General features: G+C 43.1%; 1 protein-coding gene across 1 annotated transcript in view; it reads left to right on the top strand.

The window, feature by feature from the left end:
• The window catches only part of wdr27 (WD repeat domain 27), a gene marked incomplete at its 3' end in the record, with an annotated part of 142506 nt that overhangs the window by 7744 nt on the left and 118163 nt on the right, over positions 1-16599 (top strand). The window contains exons 5-10 of the mRNA XM_084076195.1: positions 1-59; positions 682-733; positions 1192-1262; positions 5900-6029; positions 6243-6342; positions 9514-9605. The exon at positions 1-59 is cut by the window's left edge and continues 55 nt beyond it. Of these exons, the coding sequence (XP_083932321.1) occupies positions 1-59; positions 682-733; positions 1192-1262; positions 5900-6029; positions 6243-6342; positions 9514-9605 (504 nt within the window). The remainder of the gene's footprint in view (positions 60-681; positions 734-1191; positions 1263-5899; positions 6030-6242; positions 6343-9513; positions 9606-16599) is intronic.

Raw genomic sequence — 16599 nt, 5'->3', positions numbered from 1 at the left:
AGTTCTGTCCGTGGAACACTGACGTTCTAGTCACCACATCAGAGGACCGAACGTTCAAGGTACTATTATTTATTTATTCATTTATTCATTCATTCAGATAATCCTGTCAAACAGAATTACTTCATATATAATCAGGGACGTGCACAGATAGACTCTGAAGTGGTGCTAGAGCACCTGCCCTTTGCCCTCTTGGCCAGAAGTGCCCTTTTGAAAAAAAGAAGAAAAAAGTCTTTTTTTTATTTTCAGTTTACAGCAGGGGTCTTCAACAGGGGGTCCCGGACCCCTAGGGGGTCCTCAGAGTTACTACAGGGGGTCCGCCAAATCTTTATGTGATATGATTTTTCGTTTTACCATAACCACTCGAAACCTAGCATCCCTTTTCTGAGGATAACTTTAGCCAAAAATAGCCGATCTACAAGCTCACAACGCCTCGCGCTGCGAGGCGTTGTGGGCTTGTAGATCGGCTATTTTTGGCATAGGTGTAGAGGGAAAAAAGAGCAGACCAAGTCAACAAAAAAAGGTATAATTTACTTGAGCACCTGCCCCTCAAAATGTCTGTGCACGCCACTGTATATAATGTTTTAGCTGCACTGTTGAAGGAAATGCGTTACTCCTGACATATTTAATGACTGTGTGTTAAGATGCATAGAACAGATATTTAGTTGTATTCATTTACTGCAGGTATGGGATCTAACAACAGAATGTGTTTACTACCAGTCCTTTGTGCTCTCAGGTATGATATGAAGTGGAAACATGAATAAAGATAATGAATGCATCTCATTATGTGACATTAATAAGATGTATGAATAAACATAATGAATGCATCTCATTATGTGACATTAATAAGCAGTATGAATAAAGATAATGAATGCATCTCATTATGTGACATTAATAAGATGTATGAATAAAGATAATGAATGTATCTCATTATGTGACATTAATAAGCAGTATGAATAAACATAATGAATGTATGTCATTATGTGACATTAATAAGATGTAACAATATATGGAATGTTGCAAATATACAGAGATTGATTGATGTGTGTGTGTGTGTGTGTGTGTGTGTGTGTGTGTGTGTGTGTGTGTGTGTGTGTGTGTGTGTGTGTGTGTGTGTGTGTGTGTGTGTGTGTGTGTGTGTGTGTGTGTGTGTGTGTGTGTGTGTGTGTGTGTGTGTGTGTGTTTGTGTGTTAGCATCTCCATTGCTCAGTGTGTGTTTCCTGGAGGACAGCAGGCAGCTCATCACTGGCTCTTCAGAGGGACAGGTTAGTCACATGATGCACAAAGCTCTTCAGAGGGACAGGTTAGTCACATGATGCACAAACTACGTCTGCACCCTTATTGTCTCCACCAGGCCGAAAGGCATGGCGAGAGAGTATGTTTTACCCCTTGTCCGTCCGTCCGCGTGTGTGTGTGTCCGTGTGTCCATCTGTCTGTGAACAGCTAATCTCCGGCACCGTTGGCCCGCTCGCTGCGAAACTGTGCACACACACTCCCTGGATGCCAATTCAGAACCTCTGCCCCAATTTTTTTTACATGGCCCTGTTATAGCGCCACCAGGAGGCCGATTTATGCAAAACATTTTTTTAATATTACTTTATATTTTATATTACTTTTTATTAAGGCCGGGCCGTTAACGCCGTTACCGGGCTAAGTTAACGGCGGACTCTTATCGCGCGATAAAAAAAATTACCGCCGTTAATCTATTCTCAAAGTTGGGTCTGGGAGCCAATTACATTAGCTTTACTCTGTGTGTGTGTGTGTGTGTGTGTGTGTGTGTGTGTGTGTGTGTGTGTGTGTGTGTGTGTGTGTGTGTGTGTGTGTGTGTGTGTGTGTGTGTGTGTGTGTGTGTGTGTGTGTGTGTGTGTGTGTGTGTGTGTGTGTCCGCGCGCGAGCGGGGGGGGCGGGGGGGGGGACTCTGCATGTAGCGTTGATTTCAACTTGTTGAAAGTGTGTGTGGGTGTGGGTGTGTGCGCGCGCGAGCGATGTGTTTGTGTGACGAGCATACATGCGTGTGTCAGACTGCTCCTCCTACCTGCTGCTTAGAGTTAGAGGAGCTGCACTCGCTCGCCTCTCATTGAAAATCAATGTCCTTAATGTAACAAGCTGCCTAAAGCCTTCTGTATGAAAAGCTTGACTGTTTATGTCCATTCGTCGGATTGACGTTCGTTTTATTGAACTCAGTGATTTTCCGCGACTTGTCTTTCACTTATGTCCGTCAAGTCAAACGACAGTAACATTTGATTCCGGACGGTTGGCCTTCAAAATAAGAGCGTATGTCCCGTTTTACTTTAGGTCAGAGAAATTCAAAATAAGAGTATACTGACTTGCTTCTTTTTTTTAAAGAAGAAGAATGCTCAGTTTTCATTGTTGCTACACTTAGAATATCAAATAAAAAGTGTGAACCAAAAAAATAGGATACTTAAAGTTAAGAGTGATGAGTGATACTGACTTGTTATAGATGAAGAATGCTTAGTTTTCAATGTTGCTACACTTAGAATATCAAATAACAAGTGTGGGAACCCAATAGCACTTAAATAGTGATATTGATAGTTTTTTTTTTTTTATAATTTGACGTTGCAACACTTAAAATATAGAATATGACATTTTAACGGTAATATAGTATATCGTATCGATATCGCAATATCGAGAAACGTAAGGAGGAAAGAAAAAGCAAGGACTTACTTCTGGTCATTATTTGGGTAGAACACACATATTTTGAATGCCTTCGGCAGACTTCAAATGAGCCATTTTAATCTAGATTTCCAGGATTGCAGATAGATTAATCTAGATTAAAAAAATTAATCTATGCCCACCTCTACTTTTTATATTATCCAAACATCACGCAAATCGGTACACAGTATCTCTTTAGTCATGTGGTCAACATAGATCTGTCCGATTTTCCATATTCCATCCTGATTGGCTGAGATTGGCTTCCAAAGTTTGCAGGATTGGTTTGTTTTGAACAAAATGCCTCAAATCATGAACACAGCTTGCGATTTCCGTGAAATTGTGCACACACATTCCCAGTAGGCTGAGGAAGAAATGCCACATGAAAATGTTCAAATCAGCCTCATGGTGGCGCTATAACAGGCCGATTTGCGTTTTTACCTAAACTGCACCGATCTGCGTGAAACTTTGCACACACTCTCCCTAGAGGTCAAGGGAAAACCTTTGCCCTGCATTTTTCACACCTGCGCCACCAGGAGGCTTAGTTTTGTAAAACTAATGTTTTGCTATTACTCCTTCAGAATCTGTCCAAAAATCACGTAAATCGGTACACAGTATCTCTATAGTCATGTGATCAAGATGGATGTGTCTGATATTTCATATTCCATCCTAATTGGCTAACATTGGCTTCCAAAGTTTGCTGGATAGGTCTGTTTGAACAAAATGCCTCAAATCATGAACGCAACGTGCGATTTCTGTGAAAATTTGCACACATATTCCCACTAGGCCGAGGAAAAAAATCACATTGGCCTGTTATAGCGCCACCAGCAGGTCTAATTTAGCAAAACACATTTTTGGAACAAAATGCCTAAAATCATGAATGCAGTGTCTGATTGCCGTGAAAGACCTAAGAATAAATGGCACCCTTTTCACATTGGCCTATTATAGCGACACCAGTAGGCCACAATAACATACCTGACCTGGCGGAGACAGGACCGCTTCTCCCTACACGCACACTACGCAGGTTGCGTGGGGCCCCGCCTACCCGCCGATCAAAGAGGCCCCCTCTCCGCCCCCTCCCTTCAGCAGAAAATAACGTGCATTACTGCGTTCACATCAGCGCAGGCTGCGCAGCACACTAAAACCCAAATAAAGTAACAAAAAAATTAACTTTATCCGCGGAAACCCCGAAAAAAAAAAAACGCTGCGCGTGCGTTCATGTGTCCCGTATCCTGCGTAGGGCCCCTGTGGAGTGTAAAGCGGCACTGGGCGGAGACCTGTGCTCCGAGGAGCACTTTTTCTAGTTCAGTGTTGATTTTGACAGCAACTTTTTATTCAGTTTTAGTCATAGTCTTTTGGAATCAAATTCCATTTAGTTTTATTCATATTTTAGTCATCTGAAATGTTTTACTGTTAGTCTAGTTTTAGTCGACTAAATATAAGATTATAGTCGACTAAATCTACAGTTGATTTAGTCGACTAAAATGTATTGTGGCGGTGCCTTGATGGCGTCGTAATGACTGATTTTACACTTGGTTGCATGCTGAAAATAGCAGATCTACAAGCTCACAACGCCCTTCCTTTTTAGTCTAGTTTTATTTGTTGACGAAATTGTCAATATATTCAGTCTTAGTTCTAGTCATCATAGCTTAGTTTTAGTCGACGAAATCAACACTGCCCTTATGGCTAAAATATATGATAATCCTGATTATTTGTCATTCATTTAATATTTGAATTAAGATTATTAACCACATGAGCCTGATTTGTGCTTTGGGTATTTTTTTTTAAATGTTTGAAACTGACATTTGACCCTAAATAGGGACGCCTGGGGGTGATGGTGGTTTATATTATACAATATTATGCTTATATTTACCTTTGTTTAATGGTGAGGAGATGAGCACAAGGTGCATCAGCTTAGCCTGGTAAACCCTCCCTCCGGAAATCTCATTTCCATTTGATTTCAGGAAGGAGTCTGGTCTGAAACGCCTTTCTCCAATAATCGCTCTGCTCGCCGAGCCGACGAGCCTATCAGCGTCGTCGCTCATTGTTCTGTGATTGACAGCGACAGTTGGCCAATCAGGTGGCGAGTTCGAGTGAGCCCGAATGAACCCGAGTGCAGCCTGAGAGCCGCCGACAAAAGACGAACGGCAGCCATTGTTGTTGTCCGAGTGCCGTCACTTCTTAGTTTCGTTCTTAAAACGGTCTCAAACTTATTTTTTGAGGCACGGAATTTACTATTAACATATCGTTTGGATAGAATTTAGTTGTTTAACTTCATATATGTGGTCAATTAATCATGACAGAGCCTATTTAAAAATATAAATTTAGAGAACCGGCAGGGGCGGGGAGTGACACGCATGTATCCCAATAAGGCAACCTATTTTCGGCATGGCCGTCCCAAAAGTCCCGTTGCGTCACATAGTCTGGAGCTCGTCAAAATGAACTGCTCATTGGCTGAAGGGGAAAAACGATCATTGGTTGAAGGGGTTGTCAGTCAACGGTATTACTCCCGCCCAACTCCAGCCTACAGCGATTATTGCAGAAAGGCGTTTCAGACCAGACTCCTTCCTGAAATCAAATGGAAATGAGATTTCCGGAGGGAGGGTTTACCAGGCTAGCATCAGCTGACCAAATAACATGTTTGACTTGAATTGGCAAGCTTTACAATTATGACATCATTGTGAAACGTAAAATTCGATTCGATTGTTTTCGATAGAAATGCGTCCCTACTATGAACTGACACAGACATAATGGTGACTATCTCCAAAACCCAACGATGACACACCCCTTAATTAACACCAATCATGAATGTCCTGCTGTAGGTGTGGTGCTTCTCTCTCCCTGATGACACACCCCTTAATTAACTAGCCTGGGATCCAGCCTGCTTCGCTACGTTCGGTGGACTGTTATTTCTCTCTTCGCTACTCAGTCTGGAATGCAGAACTACACTGGAACTACATATGTTACGTTAGGCAACGTCGTTGCTGATTGGATGTTGTTCAAACGAATGACGAATCACAACGATTACACTGTTTTTTTTGTCCCGCCCCGCACCACAGACCAATCAGAAGCCACGGCACGATTTGAAACGTTTGGCATGTCCCGCCTCCCTTGGAGATAGGAGGCATTCCAGACTGAGTAGCGAAGAGAGAAATAAAAGTCCGCCGAACGTAGCGAAGCAGGCTGGATCCCAGGCTATTAATTAACACCAATCATGAACGTCCTGCTGTAGGTGTGGTGCTTCTCTCTCCCTGATGACCACAAGTGTCACCTGGTCACCAGAATGGACCTTCAGAAGATGCAAAAGAGACATGAGAGGCAGCTCGACACTGCCACCGACAGGGCAGGTGGTGTTGCTACAGGTGAGTCAGAAGTCATTAATGGATTATGGATTATTAATTGACAGTTCTTCAGCCCTAATCAGCCACATTAATGGATTATGAATTATTAATTGACAGTTCTTCAGCCCTAATCAGCCAAATTAATTGCATTCCACTGTCAAGCCACAGCGCCACCCTCTGGCCCTTATTACTATGGGCCGGTGTAACTACTGTATAAATGTGTCCCTGTAGGAGTTCTCCTGCAAGAAGAACAAACACATTGTGATTCAGTGGAGACTTCAAAACCTGTCCTCAGAATGTCACTGACTGACGCTGGAGATGTGGAGAAAAACAGGTTTGACTGTATTTTTTAATGATACCTCATGCTAAACATAATATTGTGCTTGTTGTGGTGCAACTGCCATTTAATTGTTTTGTCATCTAATGTGACTTAAACGGTTTAGCTCTATTATTTGGCACAGCCACAGTCGCAAGCCAAAATCAGGGGGGAAATATTAAATCATAAATCCAAATGTAATAGTTGTCATAATACATATTGTTATGTTTGTTATTCTATAGCTACACACGTGTCATGCTGTCACCTATACGTCTGGCAGCAGTTTTAAAGGCACATCTTTATTGGTACAGCTTAATGTGTGTTTCCATAGCGTTCAGAGGAAACCTTAGTGGCATTAACTACTTCAGGCTGTCAAAACATTTGACGCTGCCAGCTTAAGGAGGAACTTGTAAAGCACAGCTTTCCACTTGTTTCAGACCCCAACCTGTGACCTCCATTTATTATGTTAGAATCTGTGACCTCCATTTATTATGTTAGAATCTGTGACCTCCATTTATTATGTTAGAATCTGTGACCTCCATTTATTATGTTAGGAGAAATTATCTATGAGCGCCATCTAGCCTCTACTCTCGTTCCTATTAGAGGCTTCAGCCTGCACTACAGTGAGACATATGATGTCTCACTGTAGAGCAGGTAAACCATATTATCCTGCACTACAGTGAGACATATGATGTCTCACTGTAGAGCAGGTAAACCATATTAGCCTGCACTACAGTGAGACATATGATGTCTCACTGTAGTGCAGGTAAACCATATTATCCTGCACTACAGTGAGACATATGATGTCTCACTGTAGAGCAGGTAAACCATATTATCCTGCACTACAGTGAGACATATGATGTCTCACTGTAGAGCAGGTAAACCATATTATCCTGCACTACAGTGAGACATATGATGTCTCACTGTAGAGCAGGTAAACCATATTATCCTGCTCTACAGTGAGACATATGATGTCTCACTGTAGAGCAGGTAAACCATATTATCCTGCACTACAGTGAGACATATGATGTCTCACTGTAGAGCAGGTAAACCATATTATCCTGCTCTACAGTGAGACATATGATGTCTCACTGTAGAGCAGGTAAACCATATTATCCTGCACTACAATGAGACATATGATGTCTCACTGTAGAGCAGGTAAACCATATTATCCTGCACTACAGTGAGACATATGATGTCTCACTGTAGTGCAGGTAAACCATATTATCCTGCACTACAGTGAGACATATGATGTCTCACTGTAGAGCAGGTAAACCATATTAGCCTGCACTACAGTGAGACATATGATGTCTCACTGTAGTGCAGGTAAACCATATTATCCTGCACTACAGTGAGACATATGATGTCTCACTGTAGTGCAGGTAAACCATATTAGCCTGCACTACAGTGAGACATATGATGTCTCACTGTAGTGCAGGTAAACCATATTATCCTGCACTACAGTGAGACATATGATGTCTCACTGTAGAGCAGGTAAACCATATTATCCTGCACTACAGTGAGACATATGATGTCTCACTGTAGAGCAGGTAAACCATATTATCCTGCACTACAGTGAGACATATGATGTCTCACTGTAGAGCAGGTAAACCATATTATCCTGCACTACAGTGAGACATATGATGTCTCACTGTAGAGCAGGTAAACCATATTATCCTGCACTACAATGAGACATATGATGTCTCACTGTAGAGCAGGTAAACCATATTATCCTGCACTACACTGTAGAGCAGGTAAACCATATTATCCTGCACTACAGTGAGACATATGATGTCTCACTGTAGTGCAGGTAAACCATATTATCCTGCACTACAGTGAGACATATGATGTCTCACTGTAGAGCAGGTAAACCATATTAGCCTGCACTACAGTGAGACATATGATGTCTCACTGTAGTGCAGGTAAACCATATTATCCTGCACTACAGTGAGACATATGATGTCTCACTGTAGAGCAGGTAAACCATATTATCCTGCACTACAGTGAGACATATGATGTCTCACTGTAGTGCAGGTAAACCATATTATCCTGCACTACAGTGAGACATATGATGTCTCACTGTAGTGCAGGTAAACCATATTATCCTGCACTACAGTGAGACATATGATGTCTCACTGTAGTGCAGGTAAACCATATTATCCTGCACTACAGTGAGACATATGATGTCTCACTGTAGAGCAGGTAAACCATATTATCCTGCACTACAGTGAGACATATGATGTCTCACTGTAGAGCAGGTAAACCATATTATCCTGCTCTACAGTGAGACATATGATGTCTCACTGTAGAGCAGGTAAACCATATTATCCTGCTCTACAGTGAGACATATTATGTCTCACTGTAGTGCAGGTAAACCATATTATCCTGCACTACAGTGAGACATATTATGTCTCACTGTAGAGCAGGTAAACCATATTATCCTGCACTACAGTGAGACATATGATGTCTCACTGTAGAGCAGGTAAACCATATTATCCTGCTCTACAGTGAGACATATGATGTCTCACTGTAGAGCAGGTAAACCATATTATCTCTATCCACCTGTGGTGGAAAGTTCAAAATTGACTTGAGTAAAAGTACAAAAGTATTGGTATCAAAATGTACTTAAAGTACCAAAAGTAGAAGGAACTCATTGTGCAGAATGTCTCATTTCACAAGTTTTCAAAATGTATACAAATCTTTTGAAAATAGCAGATCTACAAGCTCACAATGCGTCGCATCACGAGGTTGTAGATCGGCTATTTTCAAATGGCCGAAATGTATATAGGGCTGAGGTGGTTAATGTAAAGTAACTAGTAACTAAAGTTTTCTAATAATTAAAAGAGTGAAAGTACGATATTTGCCTCTGAGATGTAGTGGAGTAAAAGTACTGAAAATTCAAGTAATTTTTGAGGTATTTTTACTTTACTGAAGTACAGTACTTGAGTAAATGTACTTAGTTCCTTTACAGTCCCATGGTGTGCTCTCCATTCCATCACATGAGTATGTTTTCCTTCAGTATGTGCTTACATTGTCTTCTCTGCTCAGATGGTCCTCTTTTTAATCCATTAATGGGTTAACCACATAAACCTGATTTTATACGTTGTCATAGCTACTACATTTAGCTCAAAAATAGATCTGCTATTTCAATTTAGAATAGTTTTGCTTTCCCTGTGGTTCCTCATGCAGGAGAAACAGCTGCTTGTGGATTGGAAGCTCTGATGGCTTGTACCTGGTGGACCTGGCAACCTCAGACCTCCTCACTGTCGTATATTTTAAAGGTACAGTATGCCATGCCAGTGATTCCCAAACCTGTGAGCCAGGGGTCCACGGGTGGGCCGCGAGGATATTGCAACCTCTGTTCTATGCAGTAAAAAATGCACTTAAATCTGCTCTATGTAACTTTCCTCTTCTGCCCCGTATTTGAAAGTAAGTGCTGACATTTCTTTTACCATGGAGCTAATAGAGCCGGCCTGCTTGCTCAGGGGATAAATTGAATCTTGACCATCAGGTCAGAATTGGTGTCAGATCCTGTGTCTAGGTGAGACATGACCTTTGACACAATCTAAATATCTCAGTAGAAGAGCAGGGAGACAAAATACAACGATTTTACTGTTGAAAAATCCTGTAATATTCTCTGTGACCTCCGACCTCACTGAGATGGGCTCATTACACGCACGGGGGGGTCGTAGTAGAGTTAGGGTTAGGGTTAGGCACAGGGGGGTCGTAGTAGAGTTAGGGTTAGGGTTAGGCACAGGGGGGTCGTAGTAGAGTTAGGGTTAGGCACGGGGGGGTCGTAGTAGAGGTAGGGTTAGGCACGGGGGGGTCGTAGTAGAGTTAGGGTTAGGGTTAGGCACAGGGGGGTCGTAGTAGAGTTAGGGTTAGGGTTAGGCACAGGGGGGTCGTAGTAGAGTTAGGGTTAGGGTTAGGCACAGGGGGGTCGTAGTAGAGGTAGGGTTAGGGTTAGGCACAGGGGGGTCGTAGTAGAGTAAGGGTTAGGCACGGGGGGGTCGTAGTAGAGTTAGGGTTAGGGTTAGGCACGGGGGGGTCGTAGTAGAGTTAGGGTTAGGGTTAGGCACAGGGGGGTCGTAGTAGAGGTAGGGTTAGGGTTAGGCACGGGGGGGTCGTAGTAGAGGTAGGGTTAGGCACGGGGGGGTCGTAGTAGAGGTAGGGTTAGGGTTAGGCACGGGGGGGTCGTAGTAGAGGTAGGGTTAGGGTTAGGCACGGGGGGGTCGTAGTAGAGTTAGGGTTAGGGTTAGGCACAGGGGGGTCGTAGTAGAGTAAGGGTTAGGGTTAGGCACGGGGGGGTCGTAGTAGAGTTAGAGGGGAAAAGACTGTCCGGTCACTATCCTCCATTAGGGTTAGGGTTATCCTACTATAATTCTAGTAACCTCTGTCTGTAGTGGTGAGTACGTGAGTGAAGCTACCCGGTTCTCCTCACTGGCTGGACCAATTGCTCTGATTTTGCACACAGCCATTGACCATTACCATCTGAACTTAACTGTGAAGCCCGTTTTTCAATTTCACCAAATCTCAGCTTCTTATTAGCGTTTATGTGTCAAACACTGTCGCCATGGTTACGGGCCTGCCCAGCTATGGGACGAACTGCCTTCCGGGTTGCCAGATCATGTGCGCATATCCCCCCACGGATGCGCTGCGCCGACCGGGTATGGTCTAGTATAATATACTTATATAGTGTTATATACTAGGTTATATATATATAATATACTTATATAGTGTTATATACTAGGTTATATATATATAATATACTTATATAGTGTTATATACTAGGTTATATATATATAATATACTTATATAGTGTTATATACTAGGTGTGGTTATAAGTCGTCCTTGGCAGTGAATGAGTTAACTGGGCGTGCACAAATGGAACCATAACCATAACATATCCATGAACAAGGAGATAGAATGCCTGATACAGGGTACGTACTGTACGTACTGTACGTACTGATACAGGGTACGTACTGTACGTACTGTACGTACTGTACGTACTGATACAGGGTACGTACTGTACGTACTGTACGTACTGTACGTACTGATACAGGGTACGTACTGTACGTACTGTACGTACTGATACAGGGTACGTACTGTACGTACTGTACGTACTGTACGTACTGTACGTACTGTACGTACTGTACGTACTGTACGTACTGTACGTACTGATACAGGGTACGTACTGTACGTACTGTACGTACTGTACGTACTGTACGTACTGTACGTACTGTACGTACTGTACGTACTGTACGTACTGTACGTACTGTACGTACTGATACAGGGTACGTACTGTACGTACTGTACGTACTGATACAGGGTACTGTACGTACTGTACGTACTGATACAGGGTACTGTACGTACTGTACGTACTGATACAGGGTACTGTACGTACTGTACGTACTGTACGTACTGTACGTACTGTACGTACTGATACAGGGTACTGTACGTACTGTACGTACTGTACGTACTGTACGTACTGATACAGGGTACTGTACGTACTGTACGTACTGTACGTACTGTACGTACTGATACAGGGTACGTACTGTACGTACTGTACGTACTGATACAGGGTACGTACTGTACGTACTGTACGTACTGATACAGGGTACTGTATGTACTGTACGTACTGATACAGGGTACTGTACGTACTGTACGTACTGATACAGGGTACTGTACGTACTGTACGTACTGATACAGGGTACTGTAGGTACTGTACGTACTGTACGTACTGTACGTACTGTACGTACTGTACGTACTGATACAGGGTACTGTACGTACTGTACGTACTGTACGTACTGATACAGGGTACTGTACGTACTGTACGTACTGATACAGGGTACTGTAGGTACTGTACGTACTGATACAGGGTACTGTACGTACTGTACGTACTGTACGTACTGTACGTACTGATACAGGGTACTGTACGTACTGTACGTACTGATACAGGGTACTGTACGTACTGTACGTACTGTACGTACTGTACGTACTGATACAGGGTACTGTACGTACTGTACGTACTGATACAGGGTACTGTACGTACTGTACGTACTGATACAGGGTACTGTACGTACTGTACGTACTGATACAGGGTACTGTACGTACTGTACGTACTGATACAGGGTACTGTACGTACTGTACGTACTGATACAGGGTACTGTACGTACTGTACGTACTGATACAGGGTACGTACTGTACGTACTGTACGTACTGATACAGGGTACTGTACGTACTGTACGTACTGATACAGGGTACTGTACGTACTGTACGTACTGATACAGGGTACTGTACGTACTGTACGTACTGTACGTACTGTACGTACTGATACAGGGTACTGTACGTACTGTACGTACTGTACGTACTGTACGTACTGATACAGGGTACTGTACGTACTGTACGTACTGATACAGGGTACTGTAGGTACTGTACGTACTGTACGTACTGTACGTACTGTACGTACTGTACGTACTGTACGTACTGATACAGGGTACTGTACGTACTGTACGTACTGATACAGGGTACTGTACGTACTGTACGTACTGATACAGGGTACTGTAGGTACTGTACGTACTGTACGTACTGATACAGGGTACTGTACGTACTGTACGTACTGTACGTACTGTACGTACTGATACAGGGTACTGTACGTACTGATACAGGGTACTGTACGTACTGTACGTACTGTACGTACTGTACGTACTGATACAGGGTACTGTACGTACTGTACGTACTGATACAGGGTACTGTACGTACTGATACAGGGTACTGTACGTACTGTACGTACTGATACAGGGTACGTACTGTACGTACTGATACAGGGTACTGTACGTACTGTACGTACTGATACAGGGTACTGTATGTACTGTACGTACTGATACAGGGTACTGTATGTACTGTACGTACTGATACAGGGTACTGTACGTACTGTACGTACTGATACAGGGTACTGTATGTACTGTACGTACTGATACAGGGTACTGTACGTACTGTACGTACTGATACAGGGTACTGTACGTACTGATACAGGGTACTGTACGTACTGTACGTACTGATACAGGGTACTGTATGTACTGTACGTACTGATACAGGGTACTGTACGTACTGTACGTACTGATACAGGGTACTGTACGTACTGATACAGGGTACTGTACGTACTGATACAGGGTACTGTACGTACTGATACAGGGTACTGTACGTACTGTACGTACTGATACAGGGTACTGTACGTACTGTACGTACTGATACAGGGTACTGTACGTACTGTACGTACTGATACAGGGTACTGTACGTACTGATACAGGGTACTGTACGTACTGATACAGGGTACTGTATGTACTGTACGTACTGATACAGGGTACTGTACGTACTGTACGTACTGATACAGGGTACTGTACGTACTGATACAGGGTACTGTACGTACTGATACAGGGTACTGTACGTACTGATACAGGGTACTGTATGTACTGTACGTACTGATACAGGGTACTGTATGTACTGTACGTACTGATACAGGGTACTGTACGTACTGATACAGGGTACTGTACGTACTGATACAGGGTACTGTACGTACTGATACAGGGTACTGTATGTACTGTACGTACTGATACAGGGTACTGTACGTACTGATACAGGGTACTGTACGTACTGTACGTACTGATACAGGGTACTGTACGTACTGATACAGGGTACTGTATGTACTGTACGTACTGATACAGGGTACTGTACGTACTGTACGTACTGATACAGGGTACTGTATGTACTGTACGTACTGATACAGGGTACTGTACGTACTGTACGTACTGATACAGGGTACTGTACGTACTGATACAGGGTACTGTACGTACTGTACGTACTGATACAGGGTACTGTATGTACTGTACGTACTGATACAGGGTACTGTACGTACTGATACAGGGTACTGTAGGTACTGATACAGGGTACTGTACGTACTGATACAGGGTACTGTAGGTACTGATACAGGGTACTGTACGTACTGATACAGGGTACTGTATGTACTGTACGTACTGATACAGGGTACTGTACGTACTGATACAGGGTACTGTACGTACTGATACAGGGTACTGTACGTACTGATACAGGGTACTGTACGTACTGTACGTACTGATACAGGGTACTGTATGTACTGTACGTACTGATACAGGGTACTGTACGTACTGTACGTACTGTACGTACTGATACAGGGTACTGTACGTACTGTACGTACTGATACAGGGTACTGTACGTACTGTACGTACTGATACAGGGTACTGTATGTACTGTACGTACTGATACAGGGTACTGTAGGTACTGATACAGGGTACTGTACGTACTGTACGTACTGATACAGGGTACTGTATGTACTGTACGTACTGATACAGGGTACTGTATGTACTGTACGTACTGATACAGGGTACTGTATGTACTGTACGTACTGATACAGGGTACTGTACGTACTGTACGTACTGATACAGGGTACTGTATGTACTGTACGTACTGATACAGGGTACTGTATGTACTGATACAGGGTACTGTACGTACTGATACAGGGTACTGTACGTACTGTACGTACTGATACAGGGTACTGTATGTACTGTACGTACTGATACAGGGTACTGTAGGTACTGATACAGGGTACTGTACGTACTGATACAGGGTACTGTACGTACTGTACGTACTGATACAGGGTACTGTAGGTACTGATACAGGGTACTGTACGTACTGTACGTACTGATACAGGGTACTGTATGTACTGTACGTACTGATACAGGGTACTGTACGTACTGATACAGGGTACTGTATGTACTGTACGTACTGATACAGGGTACTGTACGTACTGTACGTACTGATACAGGGTACTGTATGTACTGTACGTACTGATACAGGGTACTGTATGTACTGTACGTACTGATACAGGGTACTGTACGTACTGTACGTACTGTACGTACTGATACAGGGTACTGTACGTACTGTACGTACTGTACGTACTGATACAGGGTACTGTACGTACTGTACGTACTGTACGTACTGTACGTACTGATACAGGGTACTGTACGTACTGTACGTACTGTACGTACTGATACAGGGTACTGTACGTACTGTACGTACTGATACAGGGTACTGTATGTACTGTACGTACTGATACAGGGTACTGTATGTACTGTACGTACTGTACGTACTGATACAGGGTACTGTACGTACTGTACGTACTGTACGTACTGATACAGGGTACTGTATGTACTGTACGTACTGTACGTACTGATACAGGGTACTGTATGTACTGTACGTACTGTACGTACTGATACAGGGTACTGTATGTACTGTACGTACTGTACGTACTGATACAGGGTACTGTATGTACTGTACGTACTGTACGTACTGTACGTACTGATACAGGGTACTGTATGTACTGTACGTACTGATACAGGGTACTGTACGTACTGTACGTACTGTACGTACTGATACAGGGTACTGTACGTACTGTACGTACTGATACAGGGTACTGTATGTACTGTACGTACTGATACAGGGTACTGTACGTACTGATACAGGGTACTGTACGTACTGATACAGGGTACTGTACGTACTGATACAGGGTACTGTACGTACTGATACAGGGTACTGTACGTACTGATACAGGGTACTGTACGTACTGTACGTACTGATACAGGGTACTGTACGTACTGTACGTACTGATACAGGGTACTGTAGGTACTGTACGTACTGTACGTACTGTACGTACTGTACGTACTGTACGTACTGTACGTACTGATACAGGGTACTGTACGTACTGTACGTACTGATACAGGGTACGTACTGTACGTACTGATACAGGGTACGTACTGTACGTACTGATACAGGGTACTGTACGTACTGTACGTACTGATACAGGGTACTGTACGTACTGTACGTACTGATACAGGGTACGTACTGTACGTACTGATACAGGGTACTGTACGTACTGTACGTACTGATACAGGGTACTGTAGGTACTGTACGTACTGTACGTACTGATACAGGGTACTGTACGTACTGTACGTACTGTACGTACTGTACGTACTGATACAGGGTACTGTAGGTACTGTACGTACTGTACGTACTGATACAGGGTACTGTACGTACTGTACGTACTGTACGTACTGTACGTACTGATACAGGGTACTGTACGTACTGTACGTACTGATACAGGGTACTGTACGTACTGTACGTACTGTACGTACTGTACGTACTGATACAGGGTACTGTACGTACTGTACGTACTGATACAGG

The sequence above is a fragment of the Gymnoscopelus microlampas genome (genome assembly GCF_963454915.1).
Source record: "Gymnoscopelus microlampas genome assembly, chromosome: 13".
Classification (NCBI taxonomy): Eukaryota; Metazoa; Chordata; class Actinopteri; order Myctophiformes; family Myctophidae; genus Gymnoscopelus; species Gymnoscopelus microlampas.
Note: the sequence above shows the minus strand (reverse complement) of the source record. Positions and strands in the feature narration are given on the sequence as shown.